The sequence below is a fragment of the Apostichopus japonicus genome, chromosome 16 (assembly GCF_037975245.1).
Source record: "Apostichopus japonicus isolate 1M-3 chromosome 16, ASM3797524v1, whole genome shotgun sequence".
In the NCBI taxonomy this organism is placed as follows: Eukaryota; Metazoa; Echinodermata; class Holothuroidea; order Aspidochirotida; family Stichopodidae; genus Apostichopus; species Apostichopus japonicus.
Genome location: NC_092576.1, coordinates 21,959,083 through 21,982,766, shown reverse-complemented (window position 1 = coordinate 21,982,766; position 23,684 = coordinate 21,959,083). Strand labels below are relative to the sequence as shown.

The 23,684-nt window shown below is 36.3% G+C and overlaps 2 protein-coding genes across 2 annotated transcripts in view; one reads left to right on the top strand and one right to left on the bottom strand.

Annotated features, from left to right (window-relative positions):
- The window catches only part of LOC139982813 (uncharacterized), an 890,000-nt gene that overhangs the window by 644,994 nt on the left and 221,322 nt on the right, over window positions 1-23,684 (top strand). Inside the window, exons 45-49 of the mRNA XM_071995913.1 lie at window positions 578-756; window positions 1,285-1,361; window positions 6,549-6,607; window positions 6,961-7,080; window positions 20,142-20,350. Of these exons, the coding sequence (XP_071852014.1) occupies window positions 578-756; window positions 1,285-1,361; window positions 6,549-6,607; window positions 6,961-7,080; window positions 20,142-20,350 (644 nt within the window). The remainder of the gene's footprint in view (window positions 1-577; window positions 757-1,284; window positions 1,362-6,548; window positions 6,608-6,960; window positions 7,081-20,141; window positions 20,351-23,684) is intronic.
- The window catches only part of LOC139982817 (uncharacterized), a 167,623-nt gene that overhangs the window by 20,295 nt on the left and 123,644 nt on the right, over window positions 1-23,684 (bottom strand). Inside the window, exon 5 of the transcript XR_011798381.1 lies at window positions 11,142-11,310. The gene's annotated coding sequence lies outside the window, so the exon portion shown is untranslated. The remainder of the gene's footprint in view (window positions 1-11,141; window positions 11,311-23,684) is intronic.

Genomic DNA, 23,684 nt, shown 5'->3' with positions numbered 1-23,684 from the left:
GATCGGTATTAACCATTACTCACCATAACGTAGTTTTTAATAATTCTAGCTGTTATATTGGCATGCATTACATGAAACACAGCGACAAGAGTGTAATATAGCTGACCAGTAAGTAACCAACAATCCCAGTCCACCGAATACTACCATCGTTTGATGATATTCATGGTCGATTCACGGTGGAGGTATTTAACATTTGACGTCTTCAATCCACCCTGTCCTCGACATGGAGTTACAAGCTACAGTACTGTGAGGCTATGAACCATACTGATTGTTCTAACTAATCATTTGGTATAATCCTTTGAATTTACATTATCAAACATTAGAACATCACTTATATCCTTCCTGTTAATGCTTTAATGACAAACACTCTTTGAAAGTATAATTTAATAAAGTATGTAACACGACTATAATACAATAGTACGGTTTATCTTCAAGAACTGTCTGGAGAAACAATGTATTAGCGACACACTTAAGTCAATGAAGATTTGTTCGAGATTCCATGATTAATATTTACGTATGCCCTTGAGCAATACTTTCCAATTGCCAACATGTTCTCCTATATTTAATATCTTTCAAGGAGTGTGAGAAAGATGTTATTGTACTTCACTCTGGACTCAGATTGCATCGATGGTTGACGGCAGAGAAGATACACATAGAGACACAGCAAGTAAATGGGGAGCCTAGGATACTTACAGAGGAAGACGTTACAAAGATGTTAAGTTATGGGCTACGTTCAGAACACTTAAAGGAGCTGTCGTGAGTATAACTTCGGTTAACGTGACTTTGGTTAACGTTAGAAAGTTCGTTTGATTTATTAACGCAACGTCTTAGAACTCTAAACGTGGTATATGTATGTTATACGTGTTACCGAATAGCAATGGAAAAAGTATACAAATAATTAATGTAGAGCCTTGAGAAGAGTTGCGATCCTTGCGAGACTAGTTTCGATGAATATTACATCTATTCAAACTGATGCTGGTCAATAAAAATCAGCGTGTTCAACTAGTCGCTGAATATATACATACACACACACGCATATCCATATATATATATATATATATAGAATCTTAATAATCTTAATCTTAATAACATACATCTTTCTTCATAACAGTCAAGTGACGCATATTCTATTCTAATAGGCTAGTGCAAAACGTGTGTCTTACCATAACGGAGTCTCCGGAGATTGGCAAGTAGTTGTAAGGTTAATGGTGTCTTGATAAAATTGAAACACTTACGTTTCTTCTGTTCGATAGTTAAACTCATATCTTCAATTCTACTCAAAAGGTTTGCCGGTTGCACGTTGCCTCTCTCCTTCTCATCGGAGTCACTTCCGATAGACATGAGGTCAAGGGACATTAAAGGTAAATCAGCATTGTGTGTAATGCAGTTTATAAGGAAGTGAATCATAATATTTAGTTATCCTTTTCCATTCAGTGATGAATATTAAACAAGTACACCTATCCATCTGCCTCTAATGATTTGATTTTACCATAATAAGCATTTGAAATAGATTTCTTCCCCCAAAAGAACAATTTTCCTTTCAGTTAATTCAATGTAACGTTTAATTACAAACTTGCTTCAGATTGTTTGCACTATTTTACAATCAAATACCAATATATCTTTCTGGTGGCTAGAGTTGCTAGTTTTCCAAACTTGTTCAAACAGTTGTACATGTTCAAAACAAGTCATTATAGCATTCCGTATAGTAAATGCATGTGTTCCTTTTCTTTTTATTTCATTCGGTGATACTTTGTAAATCTGACAATAATGTAGTGAATGACTTTATTTCTAATTTCAAGCTAATCAAGTGTATCAGATTTTAAGGACTAATTATCAAGAAGATTATGATCGCCTTAGGGAAGCCTCGCAAATCTAACCGCCGGTTCCGGGCCGGCGGAAATCTCGCACCCCTTGCTCATTATGCATGTGCATATTGGTCCCATGGTTGAATGCACACACGCTGGTTGCCAGCCGGAGTAATGAGCACAGCGTCCTGACAACATAAGGCTGGTTATTCTTCACAAACAATGAGCAAACTTGGCCAAGTGACCGGATTAACTTTTGCGGTTTTGACAGTCAATAGAGCAGTAGTTTATGTTGCAAAGTGACTTATACACTAAAATCCGCCACTACCAAATGTCCGAGATTCAGTACTTTATATAATTCTTGCAAATCTTCCACGTTATCAAACCTCACAAATAAAATTTCTTGGGTCTCTTATGAACAATTGTGAAACTCCGCTACTCGAAAGTTCAATAAAAGCAGCCTTTACCTGGGCCTATACATTATGAGCCTTGTTCAACGAGTGGTACGTAACTATGAATTAAAAAATGAATCAGCCATTGCATTAAATATATGCCCCCCAAGAACTTCAGAAAACCCATATTGACAAACCAGAATTTAAACAAAACAATGGTTAAGCTATGCCACCTATGTATGTTAAAGAGAGAACATCGACCGTAACGTTGATCTCTGAAGCTAACTGCGACACAAATTCAACGAATAAACAGATGGTTTAGACTTGATTTTCCCATTGACTTAGTGTGTTAGGCTGCCATGTGGTTAGAGATATAAGTTACTATTCGGTGAAAATTTTACTATACGTACATCAGTTTACAACTGCAGTGTTTACCCCTACTTAAATATCATCGTAGGCATACTGTACATGGGCTGCGAACACCTGTCTAACACTTGTTTGTTAACATTTTTGGCACGTTTCAAAAAAACTTTTCATGGAGTAAACTATTTTGGCTCCACTCTAGAATTAATTAGGTAAGTCAGTAAAGGATCGGTAAAGTTATGCGAAATATTATCTTAGACGTTCAAGAAAAGTATATATCCCCGTAACATTAAGGTAAGTAAAACACACCTCAAGCCAACCGACTCCTCCGCATGAACAAAACATTCTATTCCCCATGATACACGAGTCTATACCATACAGACATATCATCATCATCATCATCATCAAATTCGATGCTGTTGGCCAAAGGCCATTTCATCGCTCCACAGAAAAAAAAAAACTCCATAAATTAAACTCCAGAAGTTACTGTTGAAAATCAAACACTTCAGGTTTATCCTTCCAGAATGAATCAAGCCTCGATTTAAAACAGTTCAAAGAGGGAGAATTAACAACATGTTCTGGCAAAGAATTCCAATAACTAATAGATCTCTGCGTAAAGTTCTTTTGACGAAGCGAAGTGTTCACTCTAGGTTTAACTAACTTGTAGGAGTGACCCCTCGTAACTGATCCATGTGATCTTATAAACAGGTCATGGGTAGAAATTATCAATCCATTCAGATACTTATATACAAACACCATATCACCTCTCAGACGTCTATGTGACAAGGAAAAAAGGTTCAGTTCTCGGAGTCTCTGTTCATAGGGTAGACTACATAATCCTGGCACTAATTTAGTTGCTCTGCGTTGCACAGATTCTATAGCCTCTGATTCCCGACGATAAATAGGTGACCAAGCTGGCTGACCATACTCCAAAACTGGTCTCACTAAGGCCTTATAAAGAAGCAACACGGTGTCTCTATCTAAATACCTAAAGGTCCGTCTGATTATTCCTAGAATGCTGTTGGCTTTGGAAACAATTGACGCAACATGCTCCCTAAAATTAAGGCCATTGTCAACAACCACACCAAGGGCCCGCTCTGAATTCACGACTTCTAAACTTTGGCTTCCTCCATCATACTTTGGCATAGTGTAATGATATTCCAGATAAGAACAACCGACTCGAAGAACATGACATTTATCCGGGTGAAAGTGAAGTTGCCAAGTCACCGACCAGTTGTACATATTATCAATGTTATTTTGCAGAACATCACAGTCCCTTAACGAGTGCACAGCTTTATATAGTTTGGTATCATCTGCAAAAATTTTCACACTACACCCAGCTATGCTTGATGGCAGATCATTAATATACAGAAGGAACAGGATAGGGCCAAGTACACTACCCTGAGGGATTCCACTTGTAATGTCAGCCCAGTCGGAAAGACTCCCTTCAACGCACACTCTTTGTTTACGCCTATATAAAAATTGTCTAATCCACTGTAGCAAATCACCTGTAATTCCATATGACCTCACCTTCGCCAGCAATCGCTCATGTGGGACCTTGTCGAATGCTTTCATAAAGTCTGTGTAAACAACATCAATACCGCTGCCATCATCCAGGGATTTGGTCCAATCATCCAAAACATCAATGAGTTGTGTGACACATGATTTGCCAGATATAAAACCATATTGCCCAGTAGAAAACAAATTATTCCTGTTCATATGTGCCACAACACTGTCCCTCAACAACGACTCACAAACTTTGCAAACAACTGACGTAAGACTTACAGGGCGATAGTTAGCTGGTGATGACCTACTGCCTTTCTTGAACAGCGGTGCAACATATGCAACCTTCCAGTCACTGGGTAAGGAATGATTACTCAATGACATCTTAAAAATTTTAGCAAGCGCTGGTGCAACCTCGCGTAGCTCATACAGAATACGTGGATGAATTCCGTCCGGATATCACGATATCAAGGCCCCAATAGCTACAGTATGGCTATCTTTATGAAAGTAAACCTTTTAATCCCATGTTTTAGGCCACTTGGCATGATTAACTGAATGCTAAATATTGTTTCCATGTCCTTGTAGAAAACGTCAACTTCGCAAAATACAATTAGTTGTGTTTTTGTTGTTACGTGAGATCCGTAACCGGCGGAGTGGTTAGGCTATTTACTATACACTTAACTATGGTAGGATATTATTTTTCCATTTTTTTTGTGGAAATTCTAGAAAATACTTTCTTTTCCCCCCGCCAGATGTGGTCGTATGGTTTATTCATAAATGGGTGTACTAGAGCCTTGTCTACATGACATTAGTTGCATTTAGCACGATATGCCAGTTTCGCATGAATTTTTCGAAAGTATTTTGCTCGATCTCTCGTAAAATTTGAAAGGTGTACCAACTTACTGTTCGTACACAATTGCTAATTTCTGTACTGATTTTTAGAGTAGTAAAGGACGGTTTTTTTTTACGAAGTTCAAAAGTCAGTAAAAAAAGTTGATAAACTTTATTTCTTTCAACTTTCTTAACCATGGAATGCTAGAATAACATTTACACTTAAAACGGAGAAAGGATAATCGCATTTTTCCACATTTAATTCAAATTTCTTTCACAAGAAATTATCGTCATTTGTTCAATCCTCATTTCTACGATCTAGCTGGCTAATAAAAAAAGTACAGCTTCGCTCTAGTGCGAAAAATTCCCTACAGTAAACCGATTTTTTTTCCACCTAGCTAGGTAGTTTAGGTCCTGTTCTATACAACTTAGTAGGATTATTCTAAAGTCATCCCGTATGTTAGGCTCTGGTTCACGCTTATGTGCACGTGTACAAGAAGTGAGATTGTGATTTCAGTTTTTTAGAGTTTTAGATTTTTAAATCTTAAAAATTCAGGAAACTTAATGTCCTTGCAAAAAGGCAACGAAACTTTTTGTTCCTACTTGGCCGACTGGGAAAATAAGAAAGATAGCATTTTAGATTCCTGCAGTGTAAATTCACATTTCCTTACTTATTTTTCACAGAAGTTTTCCTTCTGCAGTAGGATAAAATACGGCGTATAAACATAGGCCTACTATCTTTTTGAAACGTTTGAATACCTTGAGACTTAGCTATGATGTTTTGTTCAACTCACTATTGTGTTCAAATCGGCTTAGTAAAAACTTGACCGCGGCTGTGAATGTAACTGTATAGCGTGGAGGGTGGTTTGGAGAGAGTGTGCACTCAAGTGTGACTCATTATCTGCTTGTGGCTGTGCTCATTATAGCCGCGGAAAAATCCACCGGCCCGGACATGGCGGTTAGATTTGCGAGGCTTCCCTTAGTTAGCTTGCGAAGACCACTTTCTAGAGCACTCAATTGAGCACATACATATAATACATGAAGACTCGTCCAGTCAACATAGGTTACATTTAATGACATATATAGGCATATCTCGAGTTAGTAATGTAGACTAACATGGATTTCCATGTAACAGTGTTGAGTATTTTGACTTCCATTGCCAAAGATCCATACGACTGTGGTTTGACCTTTGAAATCATGTGGACTTCTAAATATGTGTGATAATTTAAATGAAAGAAAATTATCATTTTTTTCCTAAATGTATCAAGGTAATGTGTTTGGTAGATTCTAAAATTAATTGTCCATGTTTGCAATAAAGTCATATTATTAAGTAAAATACTAATTAAACTTACCGTCATAAACACATACTAAAATGTTGCAGATTGCAAGCAGTTATTGAAATTATTAAAGTAGAGTTGTCAACATATAAACGTCTTTAACATTCTAAAGGCATTGTGTATCGGTTGATGGAAGTGGTAAGCTGATTAACTCAAAAAAGAGCATTATGTGGAAATAACTCATAGATTAAATATTCACTAAGGTGAATGTGAAATACTGTAAATACTTCTAAGTTAATATGTTACCCAAAGAACTCATCTCACATTAATATTATGTCTATGAGTACTGATGGATATGTACATTCTTTTCAATGTAGTCTGTTGGAGTCTATTAGACAGTGAAGTTCTACTAAATGTTCAATCTGGCCAGTGGGAGGTAAGTGTACGCAGAAACCAGTTGTCATATTTATAAATACTATCATTGTTATTCTTGATAAACAGTTGGTTATTGGCAATACTTCTTTTTCTGGCTTGTATTTATTTCTTTTCCTATGCTACTGTAGCTTCCATCTATGGGAGTTAGTAGCTGATAGTATTTAAACTTAATATTAAAATTTTAATAGAAATTAAAAGTTCATGGTATGTATTGTCTGTGGTATTTATAATTGTAGTAAACAATTTAAGCATTCATTTCTACATGATGACCCTATTTCTCATTAACCCTTTTTCCTTTTTTTTCAACACTGACATTGCAGTTCTTATAACTTTATTGATTCATTACATTTCCAGCTTGAAGACAAGGAATCGCTGCATCAACTTTGTTCCGTAATGGTCGTTATTGAAGACAGGGATTACTGTTTACAACAATGTTTAACCATCATATCCGTACAGACCGCATCATATCATAACGTAAGTCGATCCACGTCCTTAAATGTATTACTTTTATTCTTGTTTGACACCATTTTTTTCTATCTGAATATAAATTTGGTTTGATTGTGCATATTCACTTTCTTTGAATCACATTATGTGATTCGTATGTAACTCGAATTCACACATTCACAGCTTACAGTGGAATTACGACCTTCCTTAATGGTTTAAACCTCTGGACATACAATCAGCGTTCATAGCCTAGTTGGTTAGGATGTCTGCATATAAAGCAGGTGGCCCTGGTTCGAATCCCGGTGGAAGCTGGAAGTTTTTTCATTTTTCTAAATTTTCCAACTCATTATGTTTATATATATTCATTTGCCTTTGTCGTTTACCCCCATTTCATTAACAAAAGTCTGTTTAAAGTATCTCTTTCGAGATTCGGCTTTAGGAATCACAAATGACTTCAAATTGGTTAGAATCATGTTTGATCTCTAGAGTAAGGCAAATATGTCACCAAAAACAGAACTAGTATTGTTCGATACAGGTGACAAACGCCTACAGTGGTATTACGACCTTCCTTAATGGTTTCGAACGTCTGGACATACAATCGCGCCCACAGCCTTGTTGATGTTTTTTCACTGTTTTAAATTTATCTAGTATTTGGTATACCAAGCAATGGATAAATCCAGCAAGAATCCAATCATTTTAGTGTCTTTACCAAGGACTAATTCTGTCAGGTATAGTTAGAGTGGATGAGTTGAAACTTTTTACAGAACAAAATACATCTCAAAGGAATAACATTTCACTGGAATTAAAAACCTCAGCGGGAGTTGTTTTTTCTTCCTGATTTAATTTTCCATTGAGGGGGGTGGAGGCAAGTGCTGCTCACTACCCCCCACTCTTATGGATCAGGGATGTAAGTCTTCCGTATTTTTAAGGAAATCCGTTTTTTTTTTAATTCCAATAAGTCTTCCGTATTTTTACAGAAATCCGTTTTTTTTTTTAATTCCAATAAAGTTCCACAAAATTGTTCGAATATCAAAGACACAACGCGGCAAAAATGCCTGGCCCGTTGCAGCAAGCTAACTTTAATTTTCATTGATCGATCACTCAAAATACCATTTCCAGTTTCGCATCATCGCATTGCACTGTACAACATTGTGCCATGTGAATATCGTTGCGTACGTGCGAACTTCAAATCGCTATAGCTCATTTCTGTCGTTGAAAAACCTTGCCTAATTCATGTTGATTGGACTGCTAATTAATATCTTCGTAACTGCTGGTGCTCGACATAAGTTTTGGAATTAACGCTTGTGATATTTGTGAGCGGCGGAAATCTACGGGATACGCATATGAAAGTCGATATTTGTGATCGCATTCGAATGTGAGACTGTTTTTTATTCCGTAGTTCACTGCGACGTATTCGTAACTTTGAGGTAGCCTAACATAATGATAGTGTGTAAGTAGTAAGAACTAGGGGTAGGATGTGTTAGCGCTAATACTTCTAAGCTAGCCTAACATACAGTAATGATAGTGTGTAAGTAGTCAGAGCTAGGAGTAGGATGTGTTAGGATGGCATTCACCTGGGGTCTCCAAATAGTTTTCCGGTTTTTTTTGGGGGCTGCACTTACATCCCTGATGGATAAAGCGAGACAGGTAATTTAACCTCCTCAACCATGCTTGCCCCCTTCACTCCCAGCTGCCTACCCCTCTTCAATCAGCAACGGTATAGCAAAGCACACACACCTAAGGCCCACAAGAAAGCATTAAGATTAATTTCTTTAACTTTCTGTCTTAAATTGATTGCTGTAGTTGTAATCTTCTGGACATATTGTTGCATATTACCCTCACTTACTTTATATGGGTTCAACCAATTGGCACCCCATAGAGCATTATGTAAGGCAGTAATCAGATTATGAATTTTAAATCAATTCAAAGAAAGGGAACAATTATAGCATATGGAATGCGGAAAAGGTCAACATGAGGCACCGTCCACTCAGAGATGGCCGTTCACTCAGAGACCGTCCACTCAGAGATCATTGCTCAAATGAAACAGCCGCACATTTTGAAATCGCCGTTGAAGTACAGAAATGGCTGTTGACTCAGAAATCGTCCACTTACAAATCGCCGGTCGATGCTGAGCCGCGCCTACTAGAATTCGTCCTCCCTTCACAATGGCTATGTACCAACTGTGCTCCCGCCCAGTAACGTACACCGAGCTGTTACAGTAGAACGCTCTTGTTCCCGCCTCATTCAAGTCTCGGTACACCCAAGACCACATGCAATGAAGGTTTCCAGAATCCAAAATAATTAAGATGGAAGAAATAATCCACACGTTGGGGGTCGAAAATGCCGAAGAAGTTTCCCGTAACTTCAAAAGGGAACTGGCAACTCATAGACAAACAGGGATAACTAATTTGGAAAGTAGTAACATCCGTCGCTAGGCCCAGATTTTTTTCATTGGTCTAAACAATTTGACCGAGATTTGACCTTCCATGTGCTCAGCATTTGTCAAAATAATAGGAAGTGATGACTGAACATGTATGCTTCGGTATAAAACTGAGCGTCAAATGTGATGTGTATCACGATGACCATAGATGATCATAGCTGTTCACCCTGGTAACTACAAATGTTAACATTTAATTCTAATTTACAATAATGAATTAATAAATTGTTACTATGAAATACTATAGGCATTACACAAAGTAATTCCACTAGCTGTTACAAATTTACAAAACATCGTAAACACTTAATGATACCTTAGTATGAATTAGTCAATTCAGTGTTACCAAGTAACGTTTCATGACAAATTTAATAGTATATCATTAAAATAAATAAATTGTATTAACAAATCAATAATCATTTAAAGAAATTAAAATTTGAATGAAATTAAAATTTGTATATAATTGCATGTTAAAAATTCTTCATGTGTGGTACTTCTTAATACGACATTAATTGTTACAAATTAATTATTCATCATTATGAAGTAATAACTCATTTTTAACAAGTTATGTTTCATTAAAACATACAAGTATTTCATTACAGCAAAATTATAATTCATACTAACAAATCAATAATTTTTTGGGAAAATTACCACTGGTAATCACGAATTATTAATTAAAAAATCTAATGGGCTTAATTGTATGTCGTCCCAACATGCACAAACTCCCGAAGATTGAGTATACGAACTGATACTGAATGAAATGGATCAAAACAACCGAGTATGGGGGTCAAGTCTATAGTATTAGTGATTGGCCGCAAGCTGAGGAATACCAGCACCGTACTCATACACTCATCATACTAACCTTAGGTTTGTATTGCGAAAGATCCATCTTTTTCCAGAAACCTAGAAGCACGCCTCCTTTTATAACAGTTGATTCACTGCAATGAAACAAATCTGCTGTTCTTCTGTTGTTGAAACCGATTTTCACAAATTCCTCAAGTTGTATATCATCTTTTTGATCTATTTTAATTTTTGATTTAAAATTCAATGAAAGAGTACAGTATGAGTGGGACTCTGTGATTGAAAAGTTCACGCCCCGCCCACGATATTAATATGCAAGTTTGACTGTCACTCAAATGGACAATCTCTGAGACGACGATCTCTGAGTGAACGATCTCTGAATGGACGATTTCTGAATCACGACCATTTCTCAGTCGCGACGGTTTCTAAGTCAACGTCCATTTCTGAATGGACGGCACCTCACGTTAAACGGTGATTTCAAAATGGATGGCTGCTGTATTTCAGCGGCGATCTCTAAGTGGACGGTTTCTGAGCCAACGACCATTCCTGCGTGGACGGCGCCTCACGTTGACCCTTTCCACGTTCCATAATAGCATTCTTTATTCGTAGGGCTACGAGACAAAAGTTACTTCATGTAGAGGGCCACTTTTTGTCTTATTGGCAGGGAGGATCCAATACCAATACTGGTTTGGAAGGGATGGGGGGGCCGGGGGAGGAAGAAAGTGCAGTATTTGAGACAAATATTTGGAATGGTACTTTAAAGTTGACTTTCAGATTCCTGCAATGAATCAAATCAATACCCACTATTAAGGCAGTTTGGTAAATCCAGTCACAACAAACAAGCAAACTTCCTTACCATTCCTATGTCATTCTGTGCGTCAAGAAGTAAAGGATACTGAAAGAAGCTTGATAGGTTCGTAGGTCCTGACCTCTTCTATCCAGTACAGTCTCTGTCTTCATCTTCACTAGAGGGTTTCTTAATATGGTTGAATTATTACATCATGGAGCCGTTAGAGCCTCAGTGACTTTTAAAACAAAAGTGAAACAATAACATAATCAAATTAATTATTCAGATATATTCACTGGCAAATGACTCTAGAAAAACATTTCTATGGATCTTTTGTATCAAGATAGCAAAATAGCACTACAGGGGTCATTGTGAGTGATCCTCTTAACATGTCAATAGTTGCCATCTCAAAAACCCTGTGCTTATTGTCCGTAAAATACTTAAAATGTGCATATACAAATTGTGATATTTAAGCTAAAGGTGCATTTGCAGGTTAATGAGCGTTACCCTGGAAATTATGGATTTGTTGCATTGGATGCCTTGAACAAGAAAGGGTGTTGTATAATGCTGCAGTAGCTTGGGTGACACAACTACTGTACAATATAACACATCTATGATGGAATGTTGTATGTTGTATTTTAGGTCCTCCTGCAAGCAGGAAATCGCGAAGAAGCCATCAAGCTGACGGAAGTCAGTCTCTTACATTCATATTTTAATGTCCATGATTATGGATTGTCAATTGTCAACAACTCTGTAACTGGACAACATAAATTAATCTTGAAGTGACTCAAACTCTGGACCTTATGATTGAAAGGCACCGGCATTAACCACTGAGCTAACACTCCCTGTTGCTAACAATCACATGTTGCTAACACATGTCGCCAACACACTCACATGTTGAATCTCATTCTAGAGCTGGGAAACTATGAATTTCATTTAACCTTTGCTATTCTCAAGTTGGAATTTATCCACAATATTCCAGAACAGGATATAACTCCAGAGTACTTGAAGAGTACTAGGATTCCAATTTAAATTGGATCATGGGGGGACAGGGTGAACATGTCCCCCCCCCCATGTTTTAGGTTGGGGGGATATAGTATGTAATATCCCCCCAATATTTGGTGGCATATTTTTTTTTTTGTGGCTATAAATTGAAAATAATGCGTGAGATTATTTATTCAAATCAAATTTGACGGTGGCAAAAACTTCAACTTACATATGCTGCATGAGGTGTATTTCTCCTCGTGGTCCTTTCTGTGACCCTATAGCATGTTGTCACTCATGATTATTATCATAATGTCTGTACATCTCTTGTGTATGAGTGTAAGTATGTACAATCATATATATGATCCACATCGATATGGGTTCACTGGGTTTCCATTTGGCCTGTTTCCTGCAAGATTTCTATCGATGCGCGTAGCCAAGGGTGGGGGGAGCGAAGGGGGCGACCGCCCCCACTGGAGCATATTTTTAGCTCATACCAGCATGCTGGTGTGAGCTATTGTTGCAGTGCGGCGTCTATCACTCTATCACTCTATCCGTCAACAATTGGTAAAACCGCTCCCACTCGAACAGTGTGTAATGGAATTTAATGAAACTTGGACACAAGGACCATTGGGTATAGGGCCATCAGAGATGGTCCAAAATTTGGGGTCAAAGGTCACCTGTGGGCCGTAATGGGCCATTTTGTGGAAATATGCAAAATGCTTCTTCTCCTACAGATTCCATGGTACAATGTTGAGGGTTTGTCACGATAGTACTATGGAAGTTTTACCTTCAGGGTGTTCATGAATTTGAGATCAAAGATCAACTAGGGGTCTTTAGTGGCCTGGGCCCCGGCCCTATATTTTCAAATTGCTTCCGTTCGTACAGTGTTTAGCCAGTTATAATGAAACTTGGTCACAAGTTCCTCGGGATGAGGGTTACGAGGGGTGTTTGGAAAATTGAGGTCAAATGTCATTTAGGGGGTCATTGGGGGTCATTCTTTGTAATATTTTCAAATATCTCAATCTCCTCAAGATTTTGATGGATCATATTCAAAGTTGAACTGATGATAGTTGGATTGTGTATGAATAAGGTGTTGCCTAATAATTTTTGGTCAAAAGTTAATTAATTACAATTAATCCCCATTGTTTAAAAAAATCTGAGCCTTCACCTTTTTGCCAAGGCTCCTTTAATTTGTCTCCCAGTCTCTGCAGTGTTTGTTTACATTTGTGGTTAAGCTCTGCAGAGGCTGTTAGTGGAATTAAAGCAGGACTGGAAGTTGTTATTAACTGTTGAACTGTAAGCGTGAGAGCCCTATAGCCAATCAGCACTTGCCGATTCTTAGAAGTCTTTGAGCCTGAGGTATGTAGGCAGCCAGCCAACATTTTGGGAAGGTGTGCTTGTGAACAAGTTATGTCTGCTCAGGTAGAGGGGAGAAAGTGTAATAGGGTAAGTCAGTGGTATTGTTTGAGAGAGTGGGTAAAATAGGATTTAAAGGGGGAAAATAGGAATTATAGCCAGTGGTGTGGCCAGGATTCTGCTAACGGAGTAGGGGGGGGGGGTTATTGCAGTTTTGAACTAGGGGTATAAATTTGTCTTTGAACCTAAAATGTTTGGCCTCCTTGGCCCAAAATTGTTGGAATCTGAAAAATGGCCTGAAATTTGGTGGGCCATAAAGGTATGAGCTTCTGCACCATTGCTCTAGTTTTTTATGATATCGAAGTTTTATAGTAGCCGCTATAAGAGGTTTTAATATTTGTACACCAATAAATTAACTGTGTGTGAATTTTCAAAAATTCCCTGACCAACATTCCTCATCATACTTTCCTCTACTCATGCAATTTTGACCGGTCTGTTAGGGGTTGAAGGGGGTTTTTCTTTATTGGTTATCCATAGATGAATTTTGTGCATTATGGGTATGTTTTGAAGTGACTTTATTGTTCAAATTCTGAACAAATAATGGGCTTAAATCCTTGAAAAGTGGGGCTGACAGGTATCGTGGGCCCTTACGTAGTATTACCTACAAAAGCATCGATCCACAGGAGATGCAATGAAGTCGAACATGACGTGTGACTGGTGACAATCTTGATAAAGGTTATGGATGAAAAAAAAACTATTGGGAAAAACTTGGTTCTCATATATATTTATATATATATATAAGTATATATATTTATATATATAAATATATATATATATATACATATACATAAATCACGAAGCGCACAAACAATTTGGGGATGAAAGTTGCTACGCACCTGCATCGCAGCAAATGTCCCCCCCCCCCCCTCAATATTTGAAACAAATCGCTGTCCCTGATGTCATGTTTTTTCTTCCTGCTGGCGTTGGATCATTGAGTATTGCTATTGAAGTCCTTGGACTAGGCCAGAGTTACATTGCTCTCTATAGATAAGACTAGAGTACACCGGGGACCGTGTCATGCTGCCATCGGTTCATTCTGCCATAGAAAAAGTGTCATTCCACAATGTTACCACCATGGCGGAAAGAGCACATTATTGAGGGCGCACTGTAGGCCTATATGCAATGTTTATTACTTTACTTCACACTACTGTACCTAGTCTTGCAAAATCCACAAATTCGGTCTTTTTAATAAACAATCAACCTAAAGTAATTTGATTTATTCAACCAACTATTATATATATGGGCGGGTAATCACCAAACAGACAGGGAAGTTACAGCAGTTCTTCAAAAGCAGATTCAAATACTTGGCTGTTTTGTTTTCGATTGCGTAATTGACTTGAGACTTCTCAAAGTCGTTTCCATATGCCAACAGAAAAATCCCCTCTCATATATTGGTCAATTGATAAATCTCGTGAACTCGATCCGTTTTTAGGAATGGAGGGGCAAGCTTACCGACAAACTCCTCCATGAATTCATACTTCACAAGAAATATACACAAATTGGCCAAATAATGTGCTTCCTTCTGTAGTTACATCCCAGTCCACGCCTGTATGGGCGGCCATTTGGGCAAAAAATACAACAATGAAACAAGAGACAAACAGATAAGAAAAATGATAAAAAGGAACAATAATAAGAATATAGTGCATTACAGAAAGACTGAAAGGATGTAGAAACATTCTAAACAAGAAAAGAACAAATAAACAGACCAGCATGATGTAAATTAACATTACTATACACTAGCCTGATTCCTTTTTGTATTTAAACAAGACTCAAAGAGAAGAAAAAAAGTAAAGATGTAAAATACAAATAGATAAGAATCTCGAGATAACAACGATTTGCTAAAACAATCTCCACACTGTGATAGACCGGCTATAAAGCTTGATATAATAATATTAAGAATAGGGTGAACCCAAAGGAAACTGACTAAACAACCAAATTACACTATGTTACCAATGTTTTGCAACTTACCGTATCGTAACATATGACTGTTTTCCTTGTGATTTCTTGGTGTACGTGCACTGTTAAAGGGTGTGAAGACTCGCGCAAAAAGAAACGTCTAATGCTGGTAAGTTGACCTAGTTTCCAATGAGGTGTAACATAAGTGTTAAACACCACCATCGACCCCAGAAAATACACATACAGCTTGCTACCATCGGTAATTAGACACTAATGTACAGTCAGTACATACAGCTGTAGTCAATACCCACAGCACAGTATACAAACCATACAGCGATGGACATCTCAGGTCCAGCTAAAGATAACAAGGTATCACGTTTCATTACTGTACTGTCTGCATTTTGTAGCGACACAAACAAAACGTCACTTGCAAGCCACGGAAAGTTAACTTTTTCAGATGGCCGCACGCAGTTTGGGGCGAGTCTTCAATGCCTCTCGAATTGAAAGGGTTTCGCCCTAATGTAATGAAGTTAAATATGATACAATCTTCATTGTCTAAGCGAGAAGAACACTGTAATTACCTACAGGAGAGAAAATGAAGAGTTGTAGGGGCAAACATCCACTTTTGTATATGTTACCGTGACCCAGATGGGACATGGGAAATTTCAAGTAGTTTCAGTTCAACAGTGCATATATGTGTAAGAAATAAAGCTACAAACACCGTCCCAGTTGCTCAAGGCTAAAATAGAGAATTATTATGATTCTTGTTATTATTCCTTTATTCATTTTGTTAGTATTCGATTGTATTTACTGTACTTGTTCTTGCTGAAAACTAGTAATTTAATTGAAGTTTCTATTTTCCTTACCGCATGTGTTCTAATGCATTTTTAGTTTCAGGCTTGCAAAGATAGCTTAACTGTTTAATCTCATAATTTCTTACTTGGCATCAACATGAAATTCAGAAAAAGGTTCACAAGAAACAACCACGCAAATTAGTCTTCAAACATCGGGTTAATAAATTTCATGGGAGCCTCGACTCTTTTCTTACCAAATACCCAATTAACATCTTTCTTAAACTGTCTGTTTTCACCAGGCATGCACAACGTTGAGTATCTCCAACAATGATGATTTTCTTTATTGGCGCCAAAATGTGTAGACCGATGTAAGAAACACCTGTATTTGATATCGGTGACTCATGCTATTGAATACCTGTGTTCATCTATCACTAGCAATGAATGGTTTAGTGTTATATTGGGTGGAGGTTGCAGATGTTGCTTGTTTCATTCAGTTGTTTGTTACAATTGACCTGTTGACTGGATTTTAAGGTTGGATTATTTTTTGGAGAGGAAACCGCTGCTAATAGTAATAGCTAAAACTGTAACATTGATCAGTGACATAATTTGACGGTATGGTATAGAGGCCTAGGCTAGAATTGTTATATTGACCAAGCCATAGCCTAATTAGCAATGAACAAAACTAACATAGGCTATGGTTACCTTAGAAGTCTTAAACATTCAGTCAAACATCACCATAGTAGGCATACCTTTAGAAAGAAGACATTCTTGGAAATTCTAAATCATTAAAAAAAAAATATATTAGACCGAGTTGTTGACGGAGTATCACAAAAGGCCCAGTTAAAGCATATCTAACTTAACAAGGATTTGACAATTTGCAATAAAATACAGTCGGATCACTGAGTTTGCATTAAAGCTTACAACTAAAGTGAATCTAAAACTAGTCATTAAAATTCTCGACTGGCAGATGTAAAATGAGTTTTATTTCGCGAACAATTGTTTATTCTAGCTAAGAAAATATACATAAACACAGTACTGTAGAAACCTTGTTTTCTTTAAAAAAAATCCTAAATCTCAAAAATTGGTCCAACTCGTTCTTACATAACTTTGTCGTCTAGGCCTTCACACAAGTCAATATATAGCAATCCACACTGATCATAGTAAGGACCTAAATTATTCAATCTTCGTGATCTGAAGTTACAGCAAGTTATATATGTAAGGGTGTTTGCCACTGAAAATAAATGTTTTTCTTGATCAGAGAACTCTGGGTTTGGTGTGAAGACCAAACACAGAGCAAGACACATAAAAAAAAATAGAAAACTCAACTGGATTGGATCAAAAGAAATTATAATTATGAATAACAAGCAATATACAGTACAGCTGATCTGGGCCCAGTCAAAGAATTAAATAAAACAACTTTCAGTAGTGAGGTGCGCACCCAAAAGTAAAGTAAATACACTTAATTTATAAAGCTGTTCTGGTGAGTTTGCATGCTGGTGACATCAGGTACAGGTCTTCCACGACATCAGATAGAGTTGAACAGATAAATGGTTTAATGTCTGATCCCAACGAAATAGTATCCTTTAATTAATAAGCGATAGAGTCCCAGGCTATCCTCCAGTAAAATAATGTGTATATCCTTTGTGGTAAAATAATGTCAGTTATAACAAATGGTGTCCCGGCCTATCCTTTATGGTAAAATTATATCTAAGTAAATAATATTCTTTATAGTAAATAGTGTCCCAGACTGTCAGGTGAATATGACTCCTTCCATAAAATAATAAGGACTACAGTAAATTGAACTTGTAAATTAAGGTTTAAAACAAACTATCCAGCATTAAAACTATATATATCTCCTCTTGTGCAACTGTCTTGCTCTAATACTTATGGCCAACTCCCTGACTCCCTATACCCTCACAAAACTCCTTTGTTCCTATAATATATACAGTATACACAGACCCCATTTCCTGTGAGGGCTAATTTCCAGGAAGAACAAAGATAGTTACTTAGCAACCCAGAAGGAGAAATCTTAATCCCCCTTTTCACTACCACAAGACAACATACAAATATACTGTACAAATGTATAGACCTCTGTACAGTGAGCACTGCACAGGTAAACAAGTAAAACTATGGTACAAAAGAAAACTTTATGTAAGAGCTGACCATCTTACATATAAAAAGCCTGCAGTTTCATTTTACCAAGCAGACTGTCTGAAATAATGTTATTTATTAAATAATTATAAGTTGAATGACCTAACTCCTGCCAATTGATATACCTGACACTAAATGTGAAATATAATCTGTTTAATAGAGAGCTTTCAAAACTCTGTACACCAATATATTAATTTAAGTCAAATTATATTACAAAATGATTATAAAAAGATAATTATTTAAAAGCAAAACTGTCGTTTAAGTCTTTCTGACAGTTATTCGAACGTTGTGTTCCGCCTACAGTTACATCTTGTTTTCTTGTTTTGGTCTTAGTCATTTTAAAAGTCGTACGTCATTTTCAAGCAACCAGAGATATGTCCATGTACATCATCCCAGTTTAAAATGCTAAAACGTTTTTAAAATTGAAAGTGCGCTACTAATTTCAAATTGTATCAATCGAAAACAGATGTTTGCTTTAAAAGGGCGCCATCCTCACATTTAACTTGTAATTACCTGATTTATCTCTTGTTTGTTAATTTACGTTTGTCCGCTAAATGTTCACATAGTAACAGAAGTTATTACAATGAAGACCCGGTCAACCCGATTAAACTGAAAAGTAGTAATTAATTAATTTAATTAAGCGCTCAGGGATAAGATACATGCATTACTAGATCATAACATTATGTTATCATAACATTATGTTCAGTGAAATAGATTTAAAAAGCGGTTGGTGTTATTTAATTGGAAGAAACGATAACTTTTAGAAAGTTAAGATCATAGGCATTACCCCCATTAGGAATGTCTACAAACACAAAGGAAGAAAGCATATGTAACATTTCGAAAAATTCACTAGAAGTTAAGTCACACTCAAACCTAGGAATGAAGTCAGGACTATCGGTAAATTCCATTTGATGGTAATTAAATAAAATTAATTAGCTTTTAATAGTTGAAGAACTTAACAGAGATAGACGTCATCATTTAAACAAATCTTATTAACTAGAAATAATGAAAATTCACGTTGAATCGTAGGATTTGGTCCAATAATTAAATAATTTGTTAATTGAAATATTAGTTCAAGCCTTATCAACCGTTCTCTCTTGAAGCATGAAGTTGATCTACAGCTGCTTCCCTAAATTGAATCTTAATTATAAGTAACAGCTAATTTATTTAAATATAAATTCTTCCAAAAATCTTTAAACTTTATAAAACCGTTGCATTGGTTAAAGTTGAGGTTTCCTTTTCATGATTCCAATTACATTAGTGACTACAATTTAAATTTGAAATTACATTTTACTTCTGAAAGTTCAGAATTAAAAACACAATTAAATAAATGTGATCAATATTTTTCTTCAAAAGATAGAATAATTTCAATTCTTGATTACCCAATCTTTGTAACCTTCTCATCCCGTCTTTGAGATTCGATTCCTATTAATTAATAACTTATCATTTCTTTACTCTGTTCATTTGTATCCTTGCATTCCTATTTTATTAAACCTTACAAGATATTAGCCTTTAATTAATCACTTTATCGTTAAACAATAACAAATAATCCTTGAATCCTACATAACCTAATCTATTTTCTCCAATCTAAACCATTTATTCCTATTTGTATTCGATTCCCCCTAAAATCAACCCCTTATTTCCGTTCCAACAATGTATTCCTTTTTACAACTAACACAACCTAATTGTCCTTGTTTATCGCTTTACTTTCCTTTATGTTGAAGTCGTTTTTTTTCCTATTCATAATATCATAATAAATATTTTAATCCTAACCAAATCCAATATATTTATCTCTATTATCAGTAACTCTATTCTTTCATTCTAGATTCCTATCTCTTGTGTGGTTCTAGATAACTGCTCTCCTAGAGTTGATGAGTCTGGTCTGAACCTTATCCTTCAGTCTGGTCTATCGCTCTCTATCCTGAGTTCTCTCCAGAAGCTGGATATCTATGACGACTACAGGAAACTAACAAATGAAGAGTTGGCGGCCATCTTGTCTTACTGCTCAAAGTGTAAAAGCTTGAAGGAGCTGAAGTAAGTATTCTGGTGTAGATGTTAGAATCGTCATAACAGTTAAACAGAGACTTAATGTAATTGTTAAAAGTTATCAATATTAAACTAACATTAGAGAATGTAAAGTCTGCTGTATTTTAATGTCAATAATTAGTTTAAGTGGATTTATTTGAATAAATTAGGCCATCGTTAAAGGAATTCTGTAGGGTGTTAATATAAATGTAACGAAATATAATGGATTAATAGGTAATATTTTTAGAGTTTATTGGTGAGAGAGGGTCTGAGGGGTGGGTAGAGGTTGTAAAAATGTTCTTTGTTTGGATGATTGTTACAGTTTAACTCAGAAATGGATTTTAGAATGACAGTAGTGTTTATTAGGATAAAATAAGAGTTATATACACAAGGTACTTGGATTTTTAAATTCTAGTGAGTATAATGAATATTCTAAAATAGAGTGTATTGAGTTTAATACATACTAAATTGTTACCTTTGAAATTAAAACCTCCAAAATATGTGTTTAATTATGTAACTTTAATTTAACAAATATGTTTAACATTGTTAATATTAAAGTAGTGAATGATGGCAATACAAAATAGCAAAAACATAAATTTATTGTTCAAAACCCAACAAATAAATTATACTACTCTAACAAAACTGAAATGTATACCAAACAAACAACCAATAAAACAGTTTTAGTTGTCGCAGTTTCAAAAATACTCAATCAAATTAAGTTAATAAATAAATAAATATTAAAGCGGAAAAAAAATAAAGTAATTGTAACTTATTTATTTATAAAGAATAATTGTATTGTTTTTAATTACGATATAAATAATTTAAGGCAAATCTGCATCTCAGGTGAAAGTGGATTAAATTTTTCCATCGAAGTTTAAAACTGATAATGGACAACGACAATTAGAAATTGCCTTCAAATTTACATTTTAACCGTAGGTAGCGAATTTAGAAAGGCTGAGAAGGCTGTCATCATCCCCTTCAGACTTTCTTCCACATAGTTTACATTATAGTAATAACACACGCTAACATAATGAAGTTCACATTTACATCCCCGGTTTACAATGAAAATGACCCTACAAGTTAACAATCAGAATAAACACTTTAACAACTGCCAGCGTCATATCCAGGTCGTAAGTATGGCCACTGACAGTTAAAATCAGAAGTCAATACCAAATCAGGACCAAGATTAGCTGGTTCACCTATGAACCTACCCATCGCTCACATCCCTTCCTCTCTACTAACATGCTAAGAAATAAATAAGGAGACATGACACACGCGGTTCTTGGTGACCGCATGACCCATCAAATAACAGTAACCAGGAATACCTTCCAATGTACCTTTGAATGTACAGTTGATGAAGTTATAATAACATTACCACATGCTCTGCTTACAATGACAATACAATATCCGTCTCAGCAAAGCTACTAGATATTGAAATCTTTAATACCCCCCTCCAATCCCCACCCCCTCCTTCTTTAATCCCCATCCTCTCAAAAATAAAGTCGATGCAGTTCATGAACGCCTGCTCATAAATTGTTTGTTGCTGAGATCAAAACAAGACAGTTATTCACCTGTTTAAGCACTGAGTTCATTGCGTTTGTGTTACATTACTCATGATTAAAACGTTCATATCAGTATAATGCGGTAGCCACGTGGTCGCCAAGTAAAAACAAAGAAACAGAAAATAAAACAGAAACAGAAAAGAAACTGAATGAGAACTATGCAAAAATAGTAATCTTTTGTAAAATGTCTAGAGTTCTCTCAACATTGATACAAAGATTAAACAAATTCCCAATATTTCTTACCGATATTGGTTGTTTCTCCCAAGTTTTATACTTACGCATTTACTGTATAAAGCATTGACATCATTTAGGTTTGAATTTATTGATATTCAACCAGGGACGTGACCAACCTCATTAGTGTGAGGGGTAAGCCTCATCTTTTGTCCTCGTCTTAAGAGTCAGAGAAATGAATTGGTTAAGGCTTACATTGACATGACTTTTCACTAGTCCATAAAGTGTCTACTCTGAAAATTGGAGGAGGGGGGGGGGTGAAAATATGGCTTGAGTCCGTTGAGAGGGGGTCTTAAGCGGGGAGACCCCTTTTATGAACACAACTTAAATTAATAATTTTCAATACTGTAGCAACGGAGAGGTTGACCAAAGAACGGTTTGTTTGATACAATATAAACTATTGAAAGTTCAACAATATTGACATTATATAGCCTACATGTGTACATACGTTGTTATGTCCACTGTAGCCGTCACATTGTATAAAAGATACATGAAATATTCAAAAGCGCCTCTTTTCCAAGTCATTACATAGATACAGAAAAGAAACAATTGTAAATAAAAAGCTTTCACATGAAACAAAATTTGCAACAGATCGGTAAATATACGTTTATGATGCTAATTAGATACGAGGTACGTAACCTACATATTTTCTTTTCATTGAGCGGATTGGTGCTTTTCATAGAGCTGGGCAATGCAGGTATAATGTAGGACGATACTGAGCTAGACTTGAATATTTTAATTGGATATGATGCACTATCTGTTACTGATTAATCCAGATAATTTCATTCCATGCTAGGTAACTCAACTTGCTGTAATGAGGAAGCTCTCAGACAATAGGTTTACATATGCACATCATCCTTCTCATAGATTTTGAAGGGAACAACATATAAGCAGAGCTGTCAAATATTCTTTTCAAAGAATACATCCTGGTTTTATTATGAAGGTCTCGGCATTTGGGTTGTTGATACAGACTGAAATACTGCTTGGCTTGATGAGTCCCCATATTGGAAGGCGAGCGTGGTATTATAACGCATTTCATCAAAATCATAGCAATCATAATCATATGCCACCACAGATGTTCAAGGTTTTACACCCCCCCCCCTCTACCCCTACCACCGGTTCGGTCAATTCATACCGGCCCAATGCAAGATAGTTGTTTGGTCGATCTTTAATGGCTTTTGCCTGTAAATAGTAATATGTATGCAGGTATGAAAGAAGCAGATTTCTTAAAAAGAGGTAGAGACGAGTGTTGTAAATTCCCCACATGTCACATCAAGATCAATATATATTTGGTCTATTTACTTGTAGTTACTAGTATAAAGACACTATAAATGTTTGCGATGTAACCGTCCATTTACTGTGTCAGGGGCGACGGAGCCGTATACAAATGGTGGGTGAGGTTGGGGGGGGGGGTTGGGCACATACTTCTTTACTCTTCTGATTACCCTGAAAATTGGCTTCCGTTTTTTAATGGAAGAGTCCCCCTCACAGAAATTGTTGGGGACGCAATGGGCGAGGGTGAAAAATGAAAGGGAGCCAAATATATATAT